Here is a 27,579-nt window from a genome sequence, read left to right as displayed (position 1 = left end):
TTTGTCTCCCTTGGTTTGTCCTTTGCCGGATGTTCTCCAGTTCCCTTGGGATGGGTTCGAGAAGCGTTTGTCCGTTTCTACTTTGCAGGCTCAGGGGGCTGCTATCAGGGCTTTTCGGGCTCCTTGGGGGAATCTGCCGGATGTGGATGGTCTGGTTTCCCGTCTGTTGCGTAGTTTTTCTAATTCCCGCCCTGTGGTGCGTCCTTCTTTTCCTCTCTGGGATCTTCCCTTGGTTTTGAGGGTTCTTGTTGCCGCTCCCTTTGCACCTTTGGAGGAAATGGATTTGAAGTTTGTCACTCTGAAGGTTGTTTTTTTGGTGGCTATCACTTCTGCTCGTCGCCTGGGGGAGCTGGGTGCTTTGATGGCTCGGGAGCCCTTTCTGTCCTTTTCTGCTGACGGGGTGGTTCTTCGTTTGGATTCCTCATTTGTTCCGAAGGTTTCCTCCCAGTTCCATCGCTCTCAGGAGCTGGTCCTGCCTGCTTCGCTTTCGGCTCCGGTGGACGGGGACGACCTCCCTTGGTCCTTGCTGGATGTTTGCCGGGCTTTGCGGGTTTATTTGGATCGGACCCGTGACTTTCGGCTTTCTGACACCCTGTTTGTTTCTTTTGGTGCAGTCTCCAGGGGTTGCCGTGCTTCTTCTTCTTCTATTGGGCGTTGGTTGAAGCAGGTTATTGTTCTGGCCTATTCCCTTTCGGGTTCCCCTCCCCAGGCTGGGGTTCAGGGGCGTTCTACTAGGGGGATGGCTGCTTCCTGGGCAGAGGTTTGTGGGGTGTCCCTTTCTGAAATTTGTAGGGCCGCCACTTGGGCTTCTGCTAATACCTTTGTTAGGCATTACCGTATCCAGAATGTTCTGGGGGATGACACTAACTTTGGGTTGGGGGTTCTTCTGGCTGTGTGTTCCTGATTCCCCTTGTTTTTCTTTTTGCTGGGCTGTTGTTTTCAATAAATTGCTGGGTTTGCTGTTCTGCTGTGTCCTGGGGGTTTGTTGTTTGATGATGGCCGGTTGCTGCTTGGGTATTCTCATGGTTTATGAATGAAGGGGACGAGGACAGGAGGGACCTGGGGGTAATGTCCTATTACTTACCGGTAATCTTCATTACTCTGGGTCCCGTTGTCCTCGTCCCCTTCATTGCATCCCTCCCTCCCTCCCGGGCTTTTCGGCCCTCATCTTGGCCTTGGTGGTTCAGGAGGCATGCTGGGTACTGTACCCTTATGTACTCCCTATAGGGAGAGGGAGGGGCGTACCAGCATTCCTGCTTTCTTTTTTCTGCCTGCGAGATGGTCAATCTCATGGTTTATGAATGAAGGGGACGAGGACAACGGGACCCGGAGTAATGAAGATTACCGGTAAGTAATAGGACATTACCATTCATTGTTCAGCTGTCATTTCTGTGATGCACACCGTACAGTGTCAGTGAAGGAATCGGGATTAAAGTAATAATTTGTCTGCTAACAAGCAACAATTTAAATTACTCCCAGAAAGTTTTGTTTTACAAGCGACATGTAGTATGGGAAGTTACACACTCTTGTATCATGGTTCTTTTTAAACCTGGCTGTAAGATCTTTATATAGAAAGTGTACATTTATTGAACGGCGTTTCCAAAAAAACAAGCAATGATGGATGGCGGGGGCAAGCAAGGAGGGAGTAGGCATTGATGAGGGAGCGGGTGGGTGGCAGCAAAGCGGGAGAGGGTGGGGGGACGGAACAGGCCTCCTCGGAAAACAGATTCTGACATTTGATCTTTACCTTTGAATGCACAGCAAATGTTAAGATAAGAATAAGATTTTCAGGTCTGTTTATAGAAAAGGCATTCGGAGCGAATGAAAATACGAGCGCTCTTGGATCTGCCCAAAATCAAAAAAGTAGTTCATAAAACAGTTGCTAAAATGGGAGCCGTGGATGGATAGTAGTAATTGGCTCATTGTCTGGGGGGCCTAAACACAGAAAGGCATGACAACATTCATGGTCTGAACAAATGGGGAAAAAGAGTACGAGAGGAACGATGGAGCCAGCAAATGGGAAGGCTGACGGCGGGCTGAAGTCCACAAAGTATAAAACGCATGCGCTGTCTAGCAGAGAGCGCAAAAAGCACATACACAGTCGGATTAACTCAGAAAGACCTGCATCGCAGATGGGTCATTGCCTGTTAATTTTTGGCAAAGGCACCACCCCACTAGTGACCGCATGGTACCGCAGGTAACAAATTGGTCTATGCAGATACTGAGGCAGTCTATGGCAGCTCTGTGTTTTTATTGTCATGCCTACAGTCATCAGACCAGTGTGGCTCCCCCGTCCTGTGACTCCATGCAGTGCTCTCGAGGAGGTTTGTGCTTTCAGGATGATGTTTTCCTGGTAGCCTGTTGTGTCTCGAATCCTGCAGGCCTGAGTATTGTCCCCCTCATCCCCTGCACAAGCCTGGCCAGGTATTGCTGCCTGGGGCTCCCCAGTACAAGTGTTGCGATGCATTAACTCTCAGCAGGCTCCAGTCAAAGATTGGGTGAATGTCTCCTTAATAACCGGTAAACTGTGCTCCCGCAAGGGCATAAGAATTTGGGAAATCGTTTTTCAGAACATGGTGATTTAATTTTGGTTTGAGTACACTATTTGTAAATTGCTCTATTCTGCTGCACGAGACACAAGTCTGCTCCAAACACATATTAAAAGGATGTAACGTTACTGCCAAAGCTGCCTACTTTGGAACTGGGGAACCAGTTTCAAGTCTCAGCGTCAGTTCAGCATCTTGTGATTCTGGGCAAATCACTTAAGGCCTGATGTATCAAAAGAGCATTTTGAGATTCTCAAAAAGCGAATTTTACTTAATCGCTCTCTGGGAATACCAAAAGGCTATGTTTGAAGGAATTGCCAAAGATTTTGAGATTCCTTAATAATAGCTAATAGCGATTCGATAAATAGCGAATCGCTATTAGTGAATAGGACTCCATTCGTTCCTATGGGCCAAAAGGTCCATAGGTGCGAAGGGTTTTGCATTTGCTAATTTGTGATTACCTAGTTGGTAATCGCAAATTAGCGAGTGCAAAGCCAAGGGTGCCCGGGGGCCTAAGGTCCCCCTGAAGCACCTCCAAAGTTTTTGTTGTGCACATGTACATGCGTGAGCAACATGGCACTTTGAAAAATTCATTTTTGTGCATTTTTCAAAATTCGCACGTTTACGGTCATTGGTGCTTCCTAAATGCACATTTCGCATTTAGGAAAGGCTTCTTACATGTGCATTAGGGATTCGCAAATTGAGATTCCCTATTTGCATTCGCAATTTAAGTAATAGCAAAAAAATGTGATTACCTAAATTGCTTATACAAAGCCTCTCATACATAAAAAAAGGCCTTTTACCATTCGCCATTGGCCAAATTGAGTGATTCGCACCGTTTGCGAACGCAAAATTCTTTCATACATCTGGCTCTTAATCTCCCCCTGCATAAAAATTACTCTGTACTCTGAATCTGCCCATAAGTGCATACACAGGCAGCATCTAAGGTTCACATTGGCACTTCCATACTATGTCTAACATTATGTCCCTCTTCTGCAAAAGTTGCACACCCCATAGCTGAGATATCCAGGTACTGTGGGCTAGGCAAGAGTGTCACAATTTTTAGCACATTGGCTAAGCAGTGAGCACAAGTCCTGCCTTCGTGCATAAACACTTTCAGGTGTGCTGAATTTGTAGATTATTTCTAGACCACCTCCACTGCACCAAAGGGTGTCATTTCTGACAAGTTCCTCATTTCGTGGGAATACCTTAATTTTCTGATCACAATAAAGTGTCACACAAAAGCACACTAAAAACAGGGAAATGCCACATATAAGTGCACTGAAAACCTGTCAGCTATGAACAACGAATAATAGAACCCATGGGATCCTCACTATGGCTTTGTACTTTATTTGGGGTACGCAAGTGCGCTGGTGACCTTCATGTTTGTGTTGACCTTCGGATTGTAAACAGAGAGTTATATGGGTTGAATCACATCACCACAAGTATACAACTTTAGAGCCATGCTTATAACACCAGTATGAGATAAACCACTGCTCAGTGGGCCCGTTTGTATCGTCTACATTATTTAACAATCTGCAATGTCTCAAAATCTTTAGTGAAGTTCGGGAAATCATCAGGCACAGCAAAGATGTTGTCTATACCACTGTATTACAACTATTTAACATGGGCACAATAGAGTACTTTCACTTTTGTAAATGGTGCGAAGGGTAACTTGTATAAAGGAGCGTTCAGAGGTGTGTAATGTAACCTCCACTACCACTACCTTTTTGGCAAATCGATGTCCATGAATTTTAGGCAATCTGATCGCAAGGCATATTGTTTAGGAATTGTAATAATGATACAAGTCATAGACTGAATTCATCATGAGCACAACATACTGGATTTAAAGTGAATAATTTGACACACGCAATCAGTATTTTTATTCGAAAATCTGTTAATTCAAGGATATCGTGTTCATCTAATATTCCGCATGTTACTTCTGAGTAAAGTTAAGGCTAGGGAACCAAAATGCGAAAAATAGTGTAGGATGGGTAAAAGAGGAGGGAGATGACAATATAAACATTTTTCACATCCGCAGGTCGTATTGTGCAGTGGTTGGAGATCAAGTAGAAGAGTTGTTTACTTCTGGAAGCATTGGTGGCTGTAAAGTATAGAGAAAAATCAATATGTTTTAACATTTGAAGCAGTTATATTTAAGGCTAATGGGAAACATGCAAATATAAAATGTGGTGTGGTGATTGGAGACAGCACTTCTCCTTCTCTTATTGTAAAGTTCTTCCTTGATTTCAAGATTCATTTTGGTAGGGCACCCTTTTAATTCACAAATGTTAATTTCTGTTAATGAACGAAAATTATGGCATCCTTTCTTTGCTTTTCAAAGCGTGGATACAAATGACCAGAAGAAAACTGCCTGTTATGACATTGATGTAGAAGTTGATGACCCTTTAAAAGCCCAGATGAGCAGTTTCCTTGCCTCAACAACGAATCAACAGGAAATAGCTTCTCTGGATGCGAAGGTTTGATTTATTTGGAAATTTTTTGCGTATTTTTAAATGTTTTAGTAAACCATTTTGGAACTGAGTATTTGAATATTAAGAAAATTATAGTAATTCGTCATTACTCTAAGCAAATAACCACCAAAAAAGAGTGGTTCCAAACAAGCAATATGAAGTAGTCCTCTCCTTTACTTACTACGCTCTGCCTTACCTATCCTTCCCACTTCTCATTTCTCCTGCCACAGCGTGTAGACAGTCTCCTATTCGTTAACCACTTAGAACATGTTTACCAAAGAAACTACAAACATTGTCAAAAACGGCGGATTCTAGCAATGAATTGAGTTTTCAGGGACCTATTGCTATCTAAAATAAGTTTGGATGGGCTTCCTTATGTTGTGTTACATACACAAAAAGGGAAGCTTGTGGCCAAATATTCTTTGGAGGCCTTAGTTCATTTCCCTTTCAAAGATTTCAGGTAGGAGAATGTGACGTAATTTCTGACACAATAATTCTAGTGAATCACAGAGGTAACGATGCACACAAAAGATTCTAAGGTGATGGGGCAGTATTGATTTACAAGAGATTTTGATCTCGGGCCACCCGTCCTCTAAGACCCTCAACACCTGATCCTCTGCAACATTAGTTAACAGAAAGCAGTGAAGCCCACTAGCAATTCATAATATCAAGCGTATCTAGACACCGGTGTCTACCGTGATCATAGTTGTGATTTTTGGCTTATCGCCAAGAGCTTACTGTTATGCACCTTGCTTCCATACCTTTAGGGCACCACGAATTTGGTGCCTGGAGCCGAACACCGTATGGAGTGGGTCTCGCCCTACAGTTACGTGAGTTACCAGTAATGTATCAACGCCCGACCCAGGGGACTACTGTACGATTGTGCTCTGTTTTCCTGGGCCGTTTAATTCAGTCTTCTAGTCTTCCTTTATAACTCCTTTTAATTACGAGTGAGTCTTTCCACTTGTGCATAGCATATGGGCGGATAACTGTTATAAATGAGTCGGAGTGACGTGACTGTAGTGTTGCTGCCAGTGGGGTGTACCACTGCAGCACACGCCCCCTCCCACTGTTCCTGAATGTTTCGCCCCTCAGGCGTGAAGGGGCTTTGGTAGAGCCCAGACGTAAGCGTGGACACGCTACATTGTTAATAAAGAGCCCAGGGCCCTGGGCGTGGTCAGTGAGTTACTAGCCACCAACAGTAACGCATGTGTCCTGAGTCCCTATCTTTGTAGGCCTACACCAGGACTCTACACTGGCGACGACGGTGGTCTATCGCCTGCCCACCGTGTGCCCTGCTGCACCGTGCCCCTGCCGGTCGCTCACAGCTGCCCCGCAGCCCTGCGCCGTGCCTCCCTGCGAGTGGCACGCCTACCTGCCTTCCAGAGTCGCCTGCCGCCTCTGCGACGCCACCGGACATCACCTGGCCCGCCTCTATCCCGGCGGAGCGGAAACCTGCACCGCCTCGGCCCCCGGCGACGTCCCGCCTGCCGGTAGCTGCCCGCGCTACCTTCCGGTGCCTCCACGTGGCCTCCGCCTCCTTTCAGGTACGGGCCGCTGCCTGCCCGCTCCGCACGGCTGTCCCGGTGCCCTGCCTCAGCCTCGCTCCCGCTACCCCTGGGCCCGCGCACGCCTCTCCATACGCCGCCAGGCCCGCGCGACACCCCAGCGGTCTCGCGCATGCGCAGTAGGCACCCGGCGGCGTTTCCTCACGCATCTCGCGTGTCCTCGGACCGCTAGCGCTGCCAACCATCACGCTTCTGGCGGGACGGAGCCCGCCTGCGCCCCTGGAGTGCCTGCACCTCCCCGCTGTGCGTGTGGGAGCCAAGAAGACCCGCCTCTACCCGCCAGCACAGCGAGAGTGTCCCGCCTGGCCCTGTTTCCGCCACCATGGCCAATGTGCCGCCCCTGGAGCCATTTTCCGTCACCGGTACGCCGCCCTCGCAAGCAGATGGAGAAAGTGGGTGGAACGGCTTGAGACCTACTTTATTGCGGCAGATATCGCAGTAGCGCGACGCCGTGCAATGCTCCTACATCTGGGAGGAGAGGCTATTCACGACATCTCCAAGGACATCACGGAAGGCGACCCACCCCACACATACGCCACCCTGCGAGACGCCATTACAAGATACTTCGAGCCCTTCACCAGCGCGGATTACGAGCGCTTCCTGCTCCGACAAGCGCGCCAACTCCCTGAGGAGTCTGTTGATGTATTCTACGCGCGTCTTAAGAAGCTAGCCAGCACGTGTACGCTCCCGGACGCGGAGGACGAAATTCGCGCCCAATTCATTCAGGGGTGCGCCTCTCTGAAGCTGAGAGAGAGGGTGCTAGAAACGGACGCCATGCCCATGCGCGACATCCTCACTTTGGGACGCTCCAAAGAACTTTCCAAAGCCCGTGCGGCCCACATGGAGCCAGATCCAGCAGTCAAAGGCAAGACGGAGCCAGTGTGCGCAGTCAAGTCACAACGTCCAGACGGCCGGACGAGGCCTGAGAGGAACGCACAGCCACATCAGGCCCAGTCCACCCGCGATCGCACCTGCATGTGGTGCGGAGGTGCCACTCCACACAAAGGCGCCTGCCCAGCCCAAGGTAAAATTTGCAGCGCGTGCGGCAAAGCCAACCACTTTGTGAGCGTCTGTTTGTCGTCACAGCGGAAGAAGCAAAGCGGCCCACCCAGGAGGGCGCGACAGGTGGCGCCACTACCGAACACGTCAACCAGCAGCGACATGGACGACGACGAGGAAGACGCCGCGTCTGTCCACGTGGTGCGCATGCTCAACACCCTAGCTGCCACGTCGTCAACTGAACCGATGTGCACCGTCCAAGTCCATGACCAGGCAGTCAGAGCCCTCATCGACACCGGCGCTACGATAAACCTCATGGCAGTCAGTGTGTACCAGGGCCTGGTAGACGCTCCCGCGCTTCACCCCACCAGAGTGCAAGTGTTCGCCTACGGAACCCGGCGCCCATTGCGCCTGTGCGGAGTATTCCGGACAACAGTGTCCCACGATACCATGCAACTGCAGACAAAAATCTACGTCTCCCAAGAAGGATCAGGGTTCCTCCTTGGTTGCAAGACTGCACGTGAACTCAGACTCATACACTTTGCCCTAACAGTACAAGCTCAAGGTCTGGATCATCTGGTCACAGAACATTCCTCGCTGTTCGAGGGCATCGGATGTCTACGAGGGCCCCCTGTCCGACTCCACATTGACCGATCAGTGGCCCCTGTAGCCCTCCGGCACAGGCGGATCGCGTTCCACCTCCGGCCCAAAGTGGAAGCCGAGCTGAAAATGTTAGAACAAGCAGGAATCATCGAACGAGTGACGGGACCCACCCCGTGGGTATCCCCCATTGTCGTGGCCAAAAAACCGAAGCAACCCGATGCGGTAAGAATATGTGTGGATATGCGCCTCCCCAACCTGGCCATTAAAAGAGAACGTCATCTGACGCCGACCATTGATGACATCATCGGGGAGCTCGCAGGGTCCAAGTGGTTCTCCAAAATGGACCTGAGGTCGGGATACCATCAGATCCCGCTTCACCCCGACTCGCGCCCAATCACGACATTCTCCACACACGCCGGCCTGTGGAGATACACGAGGCTTAACTTCGGCATATCAAGCGCCGCCGAGGTGTTTCAGAACATTATCCACAACGTCCTCCAAGGCCTCGACGGAGTACTAAACGTGAGCGACGATATCCTGGTGCATGCCCCGACTTTGGACGAACACGTCCGGCGCGTCCAAGCAGTATTCGACCGCCTAAAGGAGAGGGGACTGACTCTCCACAAAGACAAATGCGAGTTTCTGCGCAAGGACATAAGCTTCTTCGGATACAAATTCTCCGATCAAGGAGTAGGCCCAGACCCAGAGAAAGTCAAGGACATTCACAACGCGCCAGCACCCACCTCGGTAACAGCAGTCCGCAGCTTTTTGGGCATGGTGACCTACTGTGGGCGTTTCATAAAAGATCTGGCTGACTTAACTGGACCACTCCGCGATCTCACAAAGTCAAACACCACCTGGACGTGGGGCCCGGAGCAACAAGAGTCGTTCATGAAGACGAAAGCAGCCCTATCAGCTGACACAACACTAGCATACTTCAACCCACAAAACGAATCGCAACTGCTAGTGGACGCCAGTCCCAGTGGTCTAGGAGCCGTCCTGTCACAGCGACAACCATGCGGAGAGTGGGCCCCCGTTGCGTACGCCAGCCGTACCCTCACACCTACCGAACAACGCTACTCCCAAATTGAGCGGGAAGCCATTGCAATTCTGTGGGGGTGCCGCCATTTCCACATCTACCTCTATGGACATCCTTTTTCAGTGGTTACCGATCACAAGCCCCTCATACCACTCTTCCAAGGCTCTTTCTCTCGCCCACCCCCAAGGATCGAGAAGTGGGTGCTGCAGTTGCAGGATTTCCAGTTCACAGTAGAATACCGGCCCGGCTCGCGTAATCCTGCAGACTACCTGTCAAGGCACGCCCGACCAGTTACTGACGCGGAAGCAGCCGAAGCAGTAGCCACCGAAGAGTACGTCCGGCTGATCGTCGAAAGGTCAAGACCACGTCCCATGTCCCTGGAAGAGGTATCAAGAGCCACTAAGGACGATGACTGTCTCCAGATCGCGATCCATGCCATAGAGTGCGGAGACTGGAAGGCGCTCCAGAGCCCGGCATCCTTTCGCACAACTGACGCCCAAGCCATCCTGAAAGCCCTGTACCAAGTCCGGCACGAACTGTCAGTATCAACTGAAGGATGCCTCCTGAGAGGCCCCCGCCTGGTGCTGCCCAGCAGCCTGACCCAACCAGCCGCCTTACTGGCACACGGATCACACCAAGGGATCGTCAAATCCAAAAACAGGCTCCGAAGCAAGGTGTGATTTCCGGGGCTCGACAGAGCAGTTGAAGAAGTGATCCATAGGTGTCCAGTGTGTCTTGCGACGAGCCTCCCAAACCCTCCGGCGCCAGTGGTAACCGAAGAAGGCCCCACATCCCCGTGGGTGCGAGTGAGTGCAGACTTCGGCAGCCTCCCTGGGGGCAAGTACATGCTCGTCGTGGTGGACGATTTCTCCCGCTACCCGGAAGTAGAAATTGTATCGTCAACCGCAGCCTGGGAAGTTATACCAAAGTTCGAAAAGATACTGGCCACCCACGGGCTCATGAAGGAAATCCACACTGACAATGGACCCCCTTTCAACGGCAACGAATTCACGGATTATCTTCAGGGCCAGGGTATTAAACACAGACGGATAACGCCAAGATGGCCTCAAGCTAATGGAGAGGTCGAGAGACTAATGAGAACTTTGAACAAAACGATACAAATTGCAGTTGCCGACGGCCAATGCCTGGAGCTGGCCATCTACCAATTCCTCCGAGAGTACCGCCTGACCCCACATTGCACTACAGGAGTCTCCACAAGCCGACTCTCCTTCAATCGAGTCATGGCGGACACCATCCCGCACCACCCAGCGTGGGAGCTCGCCCCAAACCCGAGGAACCGGTCCATGGAACAGCGCGCCAAAACCAACCAGGAAGCGTCCTGACGGAGAAGAGCAACAGACAGTCCCATACAAGTCGGGGATACGGTTCTGGTGAAAGACCGCCACCCCGGAGGAAAGTTCCGTCTGCCCTTCGAACTGGACTCATGGACTGTGACGGAGGTAAACGGAACCATGGTTACAGCTGTCAGGAATGGCGAATCTGTCACAAGAAACGTCTAATTTTTCAAGCAAGTACCAGAGGGAAGTGCAGACCCTGACCAGGACGAGTGGTACCCGACCCCCCAACGTCGGCCCTCAGGATCGGCGGGAACAGACGCTGCAACGGGCCAAACAGAAGACACTACCCCGAGCGTCCACGCCACGGAGAGACCAGCGGAGGAATCCACCGTCAACGAGACCAGAGACCCAGAAGAGTCACCCACAGCTACGGGAGAAGGCCGAAGCCAAGCAAGATACAGCCTGCGTCCGTGTCCAAAGCCTTCCCAGAGATATCGTGACTTTGTGGCACAGTGTTGGCGATGAACTGATCGAGATGGCTGACCCCGCCGAGAAATAAAGTAAGACTGTTCTGTTTTTGATATTCGAAATATTATGGGTTGTGCCAGTTAAGCAGAGACTGAACCAGAGACACTTTGTTTGAATGCCGCCATCACAACTATCACAGCATGTTCGCTGACCGGATAGACTTTTTAGTATCTGTGTGTTTGTTTTCAGTTTCTCTTCATCCCTAGGTAAAGGAGGAATGTAGTGTTGCTGCCAGTGGGGTGTACCACTGCAGCACACGCCCCCTCCCACTGTTCCTGAATGTTTCGCCCCTCAGGCGTGAAGGGGCTTTGGTAGAGCCCAGACGTAAGCGTGGACACGCTACATTGTTAATAAAGAGCCCAGGGCCCTGGGCGTGGTCAGTGAGTTACTAGCCACCAACAGTAACGCATGTGTCCTGAGTCCCTATCTTTGTAGGCCTACACCAGGACTCTACAGTGACCTAGTCACTGAGTGAGGTCTATAGGAACAGTTTACTTTCTGACACTATATTTTCCTCATATCACCCCTCTTATAGGTCACCACTTGGATTGGCGGTACTGTATGCTCGCATCCATGAATGTTGGTAGGTAGGAGTTCTTTCACCCACCACGGCGTGTAGATAGTGCACACACTAGGTCCTGATGAAATGCCACGGATCATTTTTCGACCGCCACGCATGAAACATGTCGACCATGAGAGTTGAGCCTAGCTCCACTGGACCATAAAGTCAGAGCAGCCACTCTATTTTGCTTTTAATAAGGTGAATAGCCAGCCTAATAAAAGTTTATTTGGACTAACCAACCTTTTTTAACATCACACACTTTCACCACATCTACACTATCTTAGAGCCCTCAGACCTACAGCACCATACGGCAAGAACCAAAAGATCTCCGCCAAAGAGCCCCTTTTAGGGTGACCGTCGGGTATTGCAGCGCCGACCCGACGAGGAGCAAGTCCATATGATGAAGCATGACACCTAGCTTGCTGGGTGTGGGAGGACTCTAGTTCCGACAAGGAGGATCCCCCCCCCCTCTCCTGCCTCTTTAACACTTTGTCCGCCCTGAGGAACTGCATACCCTTGGTGACAATAATCCATCCTGCACTCGGTTGGAATCTAGCTTAAGTTTACATTTATTGTTTAATTAATTAAAACCTTAACACTTATAACGTAGGGTAAAACAAATCATTAAAAGATTTAGCGAGTAAATACAGTTGACTTCACAATAAGCAACATTATTCATAGGGTGTGTGTGAACCAGTATAAGATCATTTTGCAAAAAACTAATTCACGAACAGGGATAGTTATTCCTATTGCACCCTCCCTATAACGAATGTTCGTCCTTGTACAAAGGGTAACCTAATCCATATAAACGAGCTAGGCTCACCTGGGTTGCAGTAATTATCATAAAAACGAAAGTGCTTTTATGCGATGTATAGCTTTTTCTAATTAGGTATTTGTTATATATCCATACAAAACCGAATACAATTTCACAATCGTTTTTAAGACTTATAAAGCATTGCTTAGGCCTAAAAACAGATTATACCACGTATTCAAATCAAGGATAACCTGAGTGTGTGCTTTTAAAGTGCACTGTGCAGTCTAAACTTGCCACAAGGAATCAGACGTCCTTACTTAACAAACATTCTTAAGTGGCAGCCCTTTATTTGTCTCCTGGGATGGCTACAGTGCATTAAATTATAACATGGCTATTGCTCCGTTGCAGACCTTACTAAAGCTTCTTGGTCGATTATTCGGCGTCTATATCTAGTTTTAGCCTTAAACCTGTGTGCACCTCTTATATGTTCAGTCATGTAAATCACCTAGCCCTTGGATAAAAGCAATGCTAAACGTACAATTGAATGCTGATGTTGTTCTGAGGTATCTTGTGCATTGAATAACTAATCGTGCTATGCCTACGGTCCTAGTTATTCAATTTGTAGCCTCTTACAAGCCACTATAAGACTTATAAAACCTTAATTGGGCATTACAGCTGTCTGTGCTTCAGGATCAGCTCAAGGATGGCATGGGATTCCATGAGTATAAAGGGAATTGCGCTGTCTGAGGTTCCCGCAAGAGGTCAGATGTTCTTTCTTTAAAAAAACAACTGAGAGTCTAAAGTGTCTCAGTGTGTTATTTGGTTACTAATCTCTTACAGGACTTAAAATAAAACTGCATGATAGTTTAGTCCTTAGAAACTTTTTATGCCTCTTGTTCAATTTTGTCTTATCATCTAGCTCTTGCGTAAGACTGGTACTAAGAAGTATAGAAAAATGCTACTGTTATTCTGATATGCCTTGTGCGTTAAATAAATAGTCGTGTTTTGCCAGTGAACCTAATTAACTAGTTTCAAGACCCTTGCACCATGGTAAAAATTTGCAGTCAGTTGTAAAACCTTACTTAACAGATACACTTTTGTAAACAATTGAGTTAGCCAAATAACACAGAATTTGAGGTTTTAGACGCTGTGTTACCATTGATTTTGCTTGACGGAGCAGATAACTCACTGTGCTCACATATCTGGCACATCTCCCCAGTCCTATAGATGACCTTCTGTTAAAGCAAATAAAAGATGCCTGCGTGCAAGTCTGTGCTCCCATGGACTGAAAAACTGGTTTTAACAAAAGCATCCGTTCCAAATCCAATACGGGCAGCAGTACAACAGGTGAGCCCATGTTTCTTGTCCTTTGAGGCATGACCTACCGGCTATGTTGGATGTCCATTCCCGGCCCCCATGGGTTAAAGTCCCAATAGGAAGAGCAAGTAAACTTGTATAAAGAATCTGCGTCCGTTTTGCGGCGTTAATTGTGTCCAAGATATAGGGTTGTGGTTTCCCAACTAGGTAGGATTCCTGTGATGGCTGCCCACCATGGAGCTTTTCACCGGTTATACATCTTGCTCCCATGATAAAAGTTTTACTTGCCTGTTGATTTTCTGTCTTCAAAGCGGAGCATGGAATGTCATCCTTGTCTATTGCAGCTTCTTGGATATTAGCTGATAAGATTGCTTCATTTAGTTGCTCAACCACGGATTACTGGGGCTTTCATAAATGTTTTTTAAAAGACTTTTGATGGTGTTCGTTGGCACCTTCCTACACTTAATATAGTATTTTAGCAAGGAAGCCTTGCACTCTAGAAATAGTGTTGCAAGCCCCAGCTCTAGTCTCGATCTGGAACGACAGGTGTATCGCTCATCACCTCTAGACTGGACTACAGTAACATCTTGTACTTGGGTGCCACCAAGGATGTGTTACGCAAGCTTCAGTTAGCACAGAATGCTGCTGCGAGGCTGCTGAGTAAGATTCCTAAAACTGAGCCTATCTCTGGATCACTTCGAGATCTCCATTGGCTCAGGATTGAGTGCTGCATTAAGTTTAAGGCTTTGAGTCTCATTTTAAGATAAAACCTGAAAAGGCACCTACTTACCCGATTACTCTTGTTCACCCCTACGTACCATCTCGTGCACTCTACTCAGCCACTCAGGCCAAGTTTATTATTCCTAGGACAAGACTAGTGCGGATGGGCGATCGCTCCTTTTCGCATCTGGGTCCTTCTTTACGGAATTCCCTTCCTGCAGGTCTCCAGAGTGAACTTTCTTATGAGAATTTCCGGAGGGACATAACAATTTGGCTATTTAACATGCAGACTTCTTTCCTTCTTGCTTTTGGCTCTTTTCAGGCGGCGCCGGGAAACTCTAGGGTAGCTGTGCACCTTACAAAATCAAAATAACAATAACAATATCGGGGTTGCTGTAATATTTTCTCGTAGGCTCTACTGCAGCATAGTTCCAGGGTGGTGTTGAGTGCCCCGGGATAGGCATGATGACCATTCTTTAAGGTTGGGGTTAGTATTGTCTTCAATACTTTTAGAACTTTTCAAACAGTGGCAGCAGAGGTGCTGCTTAGCCAATCCCATGCATAATGGCAGACACCTTCTTTTTAAGGTTATTTATTTGGGTTGTGGCTGAACCATTTTCGCTAAACCATACCCCTAAGAAACTTATAGTGCCTATCTGTACAAATGCTGTTGCCACCCAGACACCAAGTTGCCTTCTTCTTTTGCCGGTAGCTGCCAAATATAAAAAGTTTGAATCGAGCAACCCTCAAGCTATTAAATCTTTAGCGCTTTGCGAACTCCTTGCGTAGAATGTTTCTACTCTTTGCCTAATCGGCTAAAGAATCACTCTTGATGATAGACAATTATTTAGCCTCGCAACTTGGTCACTGGAAGCCATCATGTGAATGGGCATATAGCTGCTCGTGCAGTAATTTGTCTTCAACCCATGATCTTCATGTACAGTAGGCTAAAAGTACAGATACATGAACCTATCCTGTATGATGGAGGAGGGGCATTGCTTGATTATTCTGGATCTGTAAATCAGTTCATCCATTATTACTGGATAGTCGTAGTTGGCCCTAATTTTATGAACGTTTATACAAGGGGGTAGGAGTCTTTTACCATCAGAAATTTCAATACAACTACTTACAAATTGAGAGCCCTATTTATGCTGTGGCCGCCCGATTTACTGTCATATTTACAAAGTAACGCATCTAGGCAGATGCGTCACTTAGTAAACCCATGCACTACATTATACCTGCGACAGGTATAATGTATGCAGGGTGGGCGAACCGACACAGAAAAGCCTTGTAGAAATGTTTCAGTGAAATCTATGAGATGTCACTGTGTCACTTTTAGGGCCTCACTGTGTTAAATCCTTACGCCTGCTAGGAAGCAGGCGTAAGGGGTGACACATGCCTTTTCCCCATGTGAAATGACACATTGCTGGAGCTGCGTCTGTTTCCAGACACACTCCAGCAATGCCCCATTTTTGTGCTGACAGTTACGTCAGGATTCCTGACGTATCCGTAAATCCTAGCAACATGGAGTGCCATTCAGTAAATAAGGCGCATCCATGGTGCCACCAAGAGGGCGCACTGAAAAGTGTTGCATCGCTGTTTTACCACAGAGATGCAACTCTTTTCATGAATGAAGCCCGGAATTGACATGTTGGACAGCAGAGCGGCTGCTATGCAGCATGGCTAAAACTATTTATTTTAATGCACTACAACGTAGCCAGCATAATATATATACTTTTTTATGTTAACTGCATGCTCCCCAAATGTTGGTGAGAGGACAGCAAGAAGGAATGGGCAACGCAGACAATGGTGGGTGAGTGCCTGGTAGGGGCTGGGGGCAACCAGACTGACTATGGAGGGTTGTGTTGGAGGGTGTGGCAGTAAGCACACAGACAATGGAGGATTGGGCAGGAGGTCTGAGGCAAGTTGACTGACAAACAGGGGGAAGGGAAATTCCTTAGGAACTGAGAGAAGAACACAGAAGGGAGAGAGCACAGGAGAGAGAGAGCTATAAAACACACACACTCTTTTTGAGAGCTTCAACAAAAAGAAAGAAGTAGCACCTAAAAAGCAAGCAGAGACAGGAGACAAGTACTGCATCCATGCTTCAGGGGAGGGACAAACACATAAAAAGGAAAGAAGCCTACAGAAGATAGCAAAAGAGAAGCAAGCAATTGAGTGGCAATAAAGCCTAACAATCAATAGGCAACTTCTGTGTCTCCTGAAAGGTAGCAAAAGGATTTACAAGAGACAACGCATGTGGTGTCTGAACAAGACCTTAAAAGAGCAGCAATATTTTCAACTCTGAGAATTTTGAAAAGGTGCGCTGTAGAGGTCACAACAGCGACTCCTTAGAAAGAGAGTGTTTGCTGCAAAATTATAGTAAAGAAAAAACAACACTGGGTGTGGGCTCCCCACAGTAAGGCCAAGCCTCTTCTAAGTAACAAAACAACAAAAGAGCCAATACTGAGACTACTATTTTTCTCAAGATAACCAACGCACCTGAAATTAAACTGGATGCGGGGAAATGCCACAGTTCATGAGATCAATCTTTTTTATTTATAAAGTAATTTTTGGAAGAATGTGTTGGTTCATAGTTTACCAGCAATTCAACATAATATGAAAGACAAACAATACCAAAAACATTCATAAAAATGACATTTGTTTAAAACAAACATTGATGACAACAATTAGTGAAAATACATACTATCATTACAAGTAATTCAACATTCACACTCTGAAATCACTCTCTCATACACAACAACAAACATTCAAACTTCTATATACAACTGTAATGTCACAAACTGATTTGTATGAATACAAAGAAAATTGGGGGAACACCATAGACAGACGTTCTAAAAAAACAATCTGTTTTTTTTCAAAGTTTATATGAAATTACTTGTGGCTTTTAGAGTCTTATGGAGTCGTAGAGTGGTCTACGCGTTTCGAACCCTTAATATTTATGGGGTTCTCGTCAGGACCTCATAGCTGAAAGAGATAAGGAAACCGAATCAGAAGCTGGTGGGGGAAATTAATGGAGACCAAACCTCCGCTGCCTGTATGCACCCTCACTTCCTACCTTGTATGAGAGCTCATGCTGTGAACGTGACACCCGGATGTTGGACCACTAGAAAAAAACAACGAAGATAATCAATTCACCACCTTAAGCATGCTCTGAAACTATTTGGCAAAGGCTTGCATGTCATGGTAAAACTGAAATGGACTTACAGTGACAACTGTGGGGTGATGAGCTTGATTCTGTGGAGACATAAGGCCAGGGTCAGTGTCAGTGGAAGACTTGCTTGGTTGGGGGCAGTACCTTAAATGTGCTTCTGACATCTAACTTACTTTGAGAAGCTGTTTGCTTTCACAACAGTGGATGGGCTAGGTCGGGATCCGCTTCGATCGACCTCAGACCTGGGGGTACAAAAGATGGAAAACGGGCAGTCCTTAATGAGCCACGTTGTTGCAAAAGTGGAGTTTGTCATATTGGTGCATGGTTCCTGGTGCCACATACCTTGAGAAATCAGTCTGTCCTCTACACTGCAGTCGGCAGGACACGATCAATGTGTGCAGTCTCTTCTGGAAAGCCAGTTGTGTATGAGACATCCGCCGGCGCTGCGGAGGAGGTCTGGGTAATGCGGTAAGGGAATTCTGGGTATTGTAGTTTCGGTCATCCATTGCCAAATCTGAAACTTTTTTTTTGGGACGTTTTTTAGGGGAAAATGGTATCTATGTCGAGACTTCTCTTGATAAATGTATAACCTGTGTCTGTGTGATGTCCATAAAAGCATATTCCTTATTAACACGGATGCTCTGCAGGTATATGACTTACTTCAATTTGGGGTCGTGCACGCTCGCATTTCGCGTGAAGCGAACTTGAATTCTCAAATCCATTGCGATGGGAGATGGAACTTTGGGTAGTTTTAATTGATGTGCCTATTTTCCATGCGTCGGGGTCTTAACTTTAGATGTCGTGACCCTTGGTGATCGCAAGTGGCTCGTATTACATGTTCCTGCGACTGCAGCCAGGTGGCGATCTTCCCCTACTGTGTGGTATATGCTGGCATTAGACTCCCGGTCGATCTTAATTTAATTTATGTAATTCTGAGAGTTCATTTAACCCTTTGGTGACTGTGTTAAATTTTAGAATTAGCGTAGCTTCTTTTTGGAGCAATTTTCTGTCTAAGTCACCTCCTCTTTGGTCTCTGTCCACTTTTAGTATTACTGTCCATTTCAAGTCTACTTCCTCGTGATTTATTCCGGTCAGTGTCTTTTTTGTAACGAGTGGTAACTAGTCCCCCATTTGTCGGATATACTTCGACGTCCAAGAAGGATATTTTGTCTTTTGCATAAGTTAGACTGAATTTGATCTCCTCCGTCCGGTTATTGAGCCATTGATTGAATTCTTTGAGTTGTTCCTCCTGTCCGGTCCACACAAAAAAGACATCGTCTATATATCTATTCCAAAATCCTATATATTGAATATATGGATTATTTTTGTAGATAAACGTTTCCTCGTAGGTTGCCATAAACAGTACGGCCAGCTCCGGGGCGAATGGACAGCCCATCGCCACTCCATTTATTTGGTAGTAGAATTCCCCATCAAATTTGAAATAATTTTTCTTCAATGCGAAACTTGCTAGTTTCAGGATGAATTCCGTTGGGACACTGACCGGAATAAATCACTTCATTATAAAAGTAATCATCCGAAGAGTATGAAGGATAATTTGCCCTATGGACAATACCTCCGGATCCGGCGTAATTGCTATACAAAAGAAGAATTCATGGTTAATGCAGCCAAATTATCAGACAACCTCCAGGCCAGAGGCTACCCAAAAAAATTGCTTAAAAGATCCCTCAAACGCGCTTGGTGGACACCGCGCGAAAGTCTACTGGAAAGGAAAATAAAAAAAGACACAGATAGAATTGTGTTCGTTTCCACCTACTTTCCCAACTCTAACCTTCTCAAAAAAGCAGTGATTCAAAATTGGCATATAATCAAAAATGTACATGCTGCCTTTAATGCCAAACCACTATTTGCCTTTAAGAAGAATCGCTCGATTGGCAATCATTTAGTCAGAGCAGCTTTACCACAGCCCGAGGCGATGTCAGTGAGAAGCTATATGGGACTCCCACCAGTGGTTGGTCACAAGAAATGCGGCACTTGTGTTTGCTGCGCATCTACGGAAGAAGGATTCGTGTTTCAATATGAAAATATCTTTTGGAAACACAATGCGTTCACGAATTGTAAATCACGGAATGTGATATATGCGATCACATGCCCATGTAAATTGGCATATATTGGTAAAACAAACCAGGAAGTGAGATCCCGCATATCGCAGCACAAATCAAGAATAAGAATGAAAGTGCTAACAGCACCACTTGTCAACCATTGGTTAGCAATGAAACACGAGGAAGTAGACTTGAAATGGACAGTAATACTAAAAGTGGACAGAGACCAAAGAGGAGGTGACTTAGACAGAAAATTGCTCCAAAAAGAAGCTATGCTAATTCTAAAATTTAACCCAGTCACCAAAGGGTTAAATGAACTCTCAGAATTACATAAATTAAATTAAGATCGACCGGGAGTCTAATGCCAGCATATACCACACAGTAGGGGAAGATCGCCACCTGGCTGCAGTCACAGGAACATGTAATACGAGCCACTTGCGATCACCAAGGGTCACGACATCTAAAGTTAAGACCCCGACGCATGGAAAATAGGCACATCAATTAAAACTACCCAAAGTTCCATCTCCCATCGCAATGGATTTGAGAATTCAAGTTCGCTTCACGCGAAATGCGAGCGTGCACGACCCCAAATTGAAGTAAGTCATATACCTGCAGAGCATCCGTGTTAATAAGGAATATGCTTTTATGGACATCACACAGACACAGGTTATACATTTATCAAGAGAAGTCTCGACATAGATACCATTTTCCCCTAAAAAACGTCCCAAAAAAAAGTTTCAGATTTGGCAATGGATGACCGAAACTACAACACCCAGAATTCCCTTACCGCATTACCCAGACCTCCTCCGCAGCGCCGGCGGATGTCTCATAAACAACCGGCTTTCCAGAAGAGACTGCACACATTGATCGTGTCCTGCCGACGGCAGTGTAGAGGACAGACTGATTTCTCAAGGTATGTGGCACCAGGAACCATGCACCAATATGACAAACTCCACTTTTGCAACAACGTGGCTCATTAAGGACCGCCCGTTTTCCATCTTTTGTACCCCCAGGTCTGAGGTCGATCGAAGCGGATCCCGACCTAGCCCATCCACTGTTGTGAAAGCAAACAGCTTCTCAAAGTAAGTTAGATGTCAGAAGCACATTTAAGGTACTGCCCCCAACCAAGCAAGTCTTCCACTGACACTGACCCTGGCCTTATGTCTCCACAGAATCAAGCTCATCACCCCACAGTTGTCACTGTAAGTCCATTTCAGTTTTACCATGACATGCAAGCCTTTGCCAAATAGTTTCAGAGCATGCTTAAGGTGGTGAATTCATTATCTTCGTTGTTTTTTTCTAGTGGTCCAACGTCCGGGTTTCACGTTCACAGCATGAGCTCTCATACAAGGTAGGAAGTGAGGGTGCATACAGGCAGCGGAGGTTTGGTCTCCATTAATTTCCCCCACCAGCTTCTGATTCGGTTTCCTTATCTCTTTCAGCTATGAGGTCCTGACGAGAATCCCATAAATATTAAGGGTTCGAAACGCGTAGACCACTCTACGACTCCATAAGACTCTAAAAGCCACAAGTTATTTCATATAAACTTTGAAAAAAAACTGATTGTTTTTTTTAGAACGTCTGTCTATGGTGTTCCCCCAATTTTCTTTGTATTCATACAAATCAGTTTGTGACATTACAGTTGTATATAGAAGTTTGAATGTTTGTTGTTGTGTATGAGAGAGTGATTTCAGAGTGTGAATGTTGAATTACTTGTAATGATAGTATGTATTTTCACTAATTGTTGTCATCAATGTTTGTTTTAAACAAATGTCATTTTTATGAATAATGTATTTGGTATTGTTTGTCTTTCATACTATGTTGAATTGCTGGTAAACTATGAACCAACACATTCTTCCAAAAATTACTTTATAAAAAAAAAGATTGATCTCATGAACTGTGGCATTTCCCCGCATCCAGTTTAATTTCAGGTGCGTTGGTTATCTTGAGAAAATTAGTAGTCTCAGTATTGGCTCTTTTGTTGTTGTGTTACTTGCAAAATTATAGTAGTTACAGTTAAATGTAAAGAGCAAGCTAAAGTTCCTGTTAATATCCCAGTGTCCGATGCATTACTGTGCATCCAAAATAAAAAATCCTGAATTTACGAACTTAACAGACCGTAGCATACCCCTATCATAGAAATCCTACAAAACAACAGAATGTGCATGTTGTTTTTTTAAATGTCTTCATAATTTGAGGACATTTAGGGGGACATTAGTATGAGTCCGCCCGCCACCCTATCGGACAACGGGACCGCCCACCATAAGGGCGGGGGTCTGTGGGGGGAATTAGGATGCGCCCGCCACAGTGGTGGGTGCATCCCGTATTTTTAACATTGTGGCGGGCGGGCGGTGCTCTCAGTACCCCCGCCACAATGTTAAAAATGCACATTGTGCTTTTCAATGCACAACATGATAGGCACCGCGCGGTGCCTGTCATGTTGTGCATTGAAATGCAGGGGGTACCATAGGTACCCCCCATGTGCACCCTCCACCTCGCCTTCACCATGGGAGCCGGCAGGGGGCCCCCAAAGTAAAGACCGCCTGCCTTTCCGTGGCCCCATCCTAATATGGCTGGCGGTGTCTGATAGACACTGCCACCATAGAAACCCTTTTCCGCCCCGGCCGCAAGGCGACTGGGGCGGAAAATCGGCGGACGGTAGTTCCGTCTGCCGCGGTCCCCCCGCCATAGAAATATGGCGGGGGAAAATGGGTGGCGGGCGGGCAAGGATGTCGGGCGGATCGCCACCACCCGCATGGCGGTGAGGATCTGCCCGACATACTAATGGGCCCCTTAGTTTCCCAACAATATTACTACCTGAAGAGGGGTACATTTTTGTTGTAAACTATTGTCTTGAGGAAAGTGCGTAGCATATTTCTTTAAAAACACACAATTACAGCAATGAAATAACTTGATGTTACATTTGTAAAGTGCATTTGTAAAGGGGGAATTGTGCACAACACATTTCAGGCAATGAATTACAATGGAATGGGCTCCAGAGTTAGTAGTAGTTCTGTACCCTCTTGCCCTTCTTCTTTTCCCTACTCCCTTCAATTTGGGCACTCTGTATGACAGGTGCATCACTTGCCCCACTCTAACAAAATTAATTTTAGCCCCTCATTTGGGGGTCAAGATATGCTGTTCCTTCATAGCCTGCCCCCTATTTTAGGCAGCAGCGCTAAGGCACAGCCTATTGAAGGTAAGCTAGAAAAGCGCATTCAACACAGTGTTAGCCATCCTATTCATGCCTGACAAAGATGTACTGACATAGAGGATTCATTTTTTCTGCCATTGCCTCAGTTGTTCCTACCCGTGCCTTCCTAGAACATCTGATGTCTGCAGACATCCCTACCTCTCCAGTCAGGCCTTCACACCCACTCTTCTCTGCTATCCTCATTACTTCATTTCCCACAATCCTGCATTCCTTGCTGTCCCTGAAACAGTGTTAGTAATCCTTGGCAATTTGGTGGCCCTGGCACTATGGTGATAATTTCTGTTAAGATGTTAGTCCTGCTACCGTCATGGTAGTTCATGGCCCTAGGCTGTCTTTAACACAGTTTGGGTAATTTCTGGCAACATGCTCACCATGGCACAATGATGGTAATCCCTTGTAAATTAATGAGTCTGGCACAGTGGTGGTAAACCCTGTAAACATGCTAGTCATTGCCCATTGGTGGTAATTTCTGACAACATGCCGGTCATGGTGTAATGGTGGTAAACCCTGGCAACATGCCAGCCCTGACACAGTGGTGGCAATTCTTGGCAACATGCTGGTGTAATGGTGATATTTCCTATCAACAGACCGGAAATGCTTGGTAAAAAACTGGCCCCTTTCAGAATTGTGTTACTTTCTGACAACATGCTGGCCCTGTCACCCTTAGTTAACTGATGTCTCTCCTTTTATGTTTTGAATCACTGTTTATAGTAGTTGGATGAGGTTAAATTGTCGTTATATAAAATAATGTATCCAGTATTATGGGTATCTTTCACATGCCTGAATCATTCCCCGTCGTCGGGGTGGGAGTCCCCGGTACATAAATAAAGTAATGTCATATAGACATATGTACATAGTAATGGGCCAGAGGCCTCTCATTAGTAACATATCCATGTCCTTTTGTGAAAAGGACCAAACTTTGACCAAGAGGCAATCAGCTATCACCACCCTCTAGAACCTTCCTGGAAGGAGCTCTGGTCACTCAGATTTTCTACCGCACGTCGTGCTAAGGGAGTCTCCACTGAGCTCTGCTCAGTTTTCCTTACTTTTCTGGATTTTCCAATACTTTCTTTCACAGAATTTCTTCAGTTGTGTGGGGTTTTTAGTTTACCATGGCTGATACTCCTAAAAAAAGACTTTTTAGACCTTGTGCCTCTTGTGGCAAGAAGAGGCTTCATGTAGATGACAAGCATAAGGATTGCCTTCTAAGGATTGTAAGGTCTGTCGGACCTTTTCATTAAAGACCCTCAAGGACAGAGAGGGGCGCCTGTTGATATGGCTACAGAGACTGAAGGATAAAGACCAGGCAGTCTCTTTAGGTGAGAGTGAGTGTTCCTTCAGGAGTCCACATTCCTCTCCTAAAAGACCTAGAGTGACATCCCCAGGACCTCAAAAGAAGACGCTTAAGTCTTCAGAGGTTCATTCTAAGGTCTTGCCTGTGAAGGTTTCTCCTCAGGGTTCTGCTTCCACCTTTAAGAAACCCTTCACGACCTCTTCAGGTCTGCCTGTGACAGCGTCTACAGCAGCCATCTCCACTTCTGTGGCGTCCTCTTCATTATCCACGTCGATGTCTACAACATCCTCATCGTCGACGGGTAGGTACGTTTCATCTTTTATAAAGGTAAAGACATCGTCGTCGACGAAAGCTCCATCGTCGTCGACGAAGACATCGACGTCGACGAATACTCCATCGACATCGTTGTCGTCGACGATACCTTCTGGATCGGTCGTCGACGTCCCTCCGTCGACGACCACCCCGGGCTCGACGACGACACAGGAACCTACCTTGAAAAGTGCATATGTTCACTTAAAGATTACTAAGCACACTCTGACACCGGATTAACCTCTCCGAGCAGAGTCCAGGCTTTGCCACCTGCACATCTTCTGGATAACGAAATTCGGATGAGGGTTCTATGTTCCAGACAGCTACTAGCCCATCTCAGCTGCACGTAAAATATCACGAGAGTTCAGATTATGAAGTACTAGAGCAGGACGAACAAGTGGATTACCAGAAGGAATTCCAGCCTCCTCCTCCTCCTCAACCTATGGTGTGTCTTCCTGCATCCATAGTCACGGATCTGCAGTTCTTGATTGCAACAGCAGGAGGAAGGGGAACTCCAGGACTCACATGACGAGTGGGATGATTACGTCATTCCATGTCCAGCATCTCCTGTGCCAACGCAAGCCAATTCGCCCCCGCTGGACATTGGGGGATTCCATAATATCCTAGAAAGGGCGGCTTTGCATTTCAAGATTCCAATAACTACCCAACAACAAGACTGCTTCCTTTATGATTTCAAGGAACCGTTCAAAAAGGCTGTTAGGTCCATACCTATCATAGACTACATTTGGGACCAAGGGGTTAAGATCATGCAAACCCTTCTTCCTTGCCCCCAGTTCTGCCCAGACTAGACAAGAAATATAGGGCTCCAGACACAGCTCCAGCTTGCCTTACTGGCCATCCCAAGCCGGACTCTGTCATTACCGAAGCAGCGCAGCGCAAATCAAAAAATCCTTCTGCTGCTCTAACTGTGCTACCGTATAAGGAGGGACGAAAACTTGACAATATTGGGAAGCGGTTTTCTTCGATGTCCGCGTTGACAGTGCGAGCTGCAAACTCATGGCACTGTTAGGACGTTACAACCGTCAAATGTGGGCTATCCCCCCATATTGGGGATCATTGTCGGAGGAAGAAAAAGAAGAAGCAAAAAAGATTCTCTTAGAATGCGAGCGCTCAGCCTCCGAGATGATTGACTGTGCAATGGATGTCGCATCGCCGGGTTTCCGCCAGCTATCTGGGGCTGCGGTGCTGAGATGACAAGGCTGGCTCAAAGCAACTATCTTCCGGCCGGAAGTGCAAACTAAGGTGCTCGACATGCCTTACGATGGCCAACTTCTATTTGGAGCACACATAGACGAGGCGCTTCAAGGTATTAAAAAAGATACCGATACAGAGAAGGCACTGGGTACCCTCCAGTTTAAAAATCCTCCCTTTCGGGGCTCCAGGGGGAAAGGCCAATCTTCAAGAAGAGATTTTCAAGGTTACCGGTCCTCGTACAGCTCAAATCAGCAGTAAAAACCCCAATATCAGCAAAGACAACAACAACAGTCGTCCTACACAAGTCTTTATTTCGTGGTAGAGGAGGAAAGAAGGACACAGCCAGAAGACAATGACACTCTCTGGAGTTCATAGAAACTCCGCCTCAAACTCCTCCTCGCCCAATGCTCCACAAGAATTTACTACAAACCAGCACAAGCACCAATATTGCCAACCTATTTCTACTGTGAACCTTACTTGTCACTCGAATTACAGAAGAAAAACAGTAACTCTTGTGGAATTCCTTTTCCAGAATGAATCAAATCAATTTAATTAAATTTTTCATTAAGGTGACCAATTCAATGGTCGCAAGTTTTTTTTCTATTTTTTTGTGTAAAAAATAGAAAAAAAACTTGCGACCATTGAATTGGTCACCTTAATGAAAAATTAAATTAAATTGATTTGATTCATTCTGGAAAAGGAATTCCACAAGAGTTACTGTTTTTCTTCTGTAATTCGAGTGACAAGTAAGGTTCACAGTAGAAATAGGTTGGCAATATTGGTGCTTGTGCTGGTTTGTAGTTATATATATGAGGCATGTCCTTATTGCCATTGAGCCCAGACCCTGTCTTGGTATGGCGACAAGAATTTACATCTGCTGCAATTGGAGCTCTCACAAATGCTCCAGAAACGTGCTTTAGAAAGAGTCCCTCGCGATCAGAGAGGCAAGGGGTTCTACTCCCGATTCTTCTTAATTCAGAAGAAAGAGAAAAAATGGAGACCTATATTGGACTTAAGAAACCTAAACAAGTATCTCAAGAAACAGTCATTCCGTATGGTGTCCATTCAGGAGGTGCTACAACTCCTCAATGCGAACGACTTCATGGTGTATCTAGACCTTCAAGATGCTTATTTTTGCGTGCCTATCCACAGAAATCACAAGCAATACCTCAGGTTCGCTGTGGCAGGCAAACACTACCAGTTTCGGGTGCTACCCTTCGGCCTGAAGTCGGCATCACGCATTTTTACAAAATGCCTGTCGCCAGTAGCAGCGTACCTCCGGCAACAACATCACCAAGTCTTCTCATACTTGGACAACTGGCTTGTCAAGGCTCCTTCTTTTGCAGGCGTGACCAAGTCCTCCAACGCCTGTCTTCAACTTTTCAATGACTTGGGCCTTACTCTCAATCGAGACAAATCCGTCCTTCAGCCTTCCCAGCGTCTCACTTTCCTAGGCGCTATCCTAGATACGGCTCAGAAGAAAGCATTCCCTTGACAGGAGCGTCAATCCAAGCTGGCATCCTTGGCAGCCCGTGTACAAACCAGAAGAACCCTCACGGTGCGCCTTTACAAGTCCCTGCTATGGATGATGTCTTCTCGCATCCTGTTAATTCCACACTGCCGTCTTCATATGCGTCCTCTTCAGGAAGCGCTATCCACTCAATGGATCCAGTGTACAGGATCATTCGAAGATGTAATCCGAGTGACTCCTCCCATGGTAAAAGCTCTACATGCGAGGTATGCCGTTCCTCCTTCCAGTCTCGCCGCATATTATAACAACAGATACGTCCCTGGAAGGTTGGGGGCGTTCCTCCAAGAACCCAGAATCAACGGACAGTGGTCCCTTGCCGAAAGACAACTGCACATAAACCTTCTCGAGTTAAGAGCAGTTTACCTGGCGCTTT

At 46.6% G+C, this 27,579-nt stretch overlaps 1 protein-coding gene across 1 annotated transcript in view; it reads left to right on the top strand.

Annotated features, from left to right (window-relative positions):
• Window positions 1-27,579, top strand: part of SMARCD2 (SWI/SNF related BAF chromatin remodeling complex subunit D2) — a 756,802-nt gene that overhangs the window by 536,661 nt on the left and 192,562 nt on the right. Inside the window, exon 10 of the mRNA XM_078645026.1 lies at window positions 4,891-5,026. Within this exon, the coding sequence (XP_078501152.1) occupies window positions 4,891-5,026 (136 nt within the window). The remainder of the gene's footprint in view (window positions 1-4,890; window positions 5,027-27,579) is intronic.

This window comes from Lissotriton helveticus, chromosome 5_1 (genome assembly GCF_964261635.1).
Source record: "Lissotriton helveticus chromosome 5_1, aLisHel1.1, whole genome shotgun sequence".
Taxonomy (NCBI): domain Eukaryota; kingdom Metazoa; phylum Chordata; class Amphibia; order Caudata; family Salamandridae; genus Lissotriton; species Lissotriton helveticus.
This window is presented reverse-complemented; position numbering and strand designations above follow the sequence as displayed.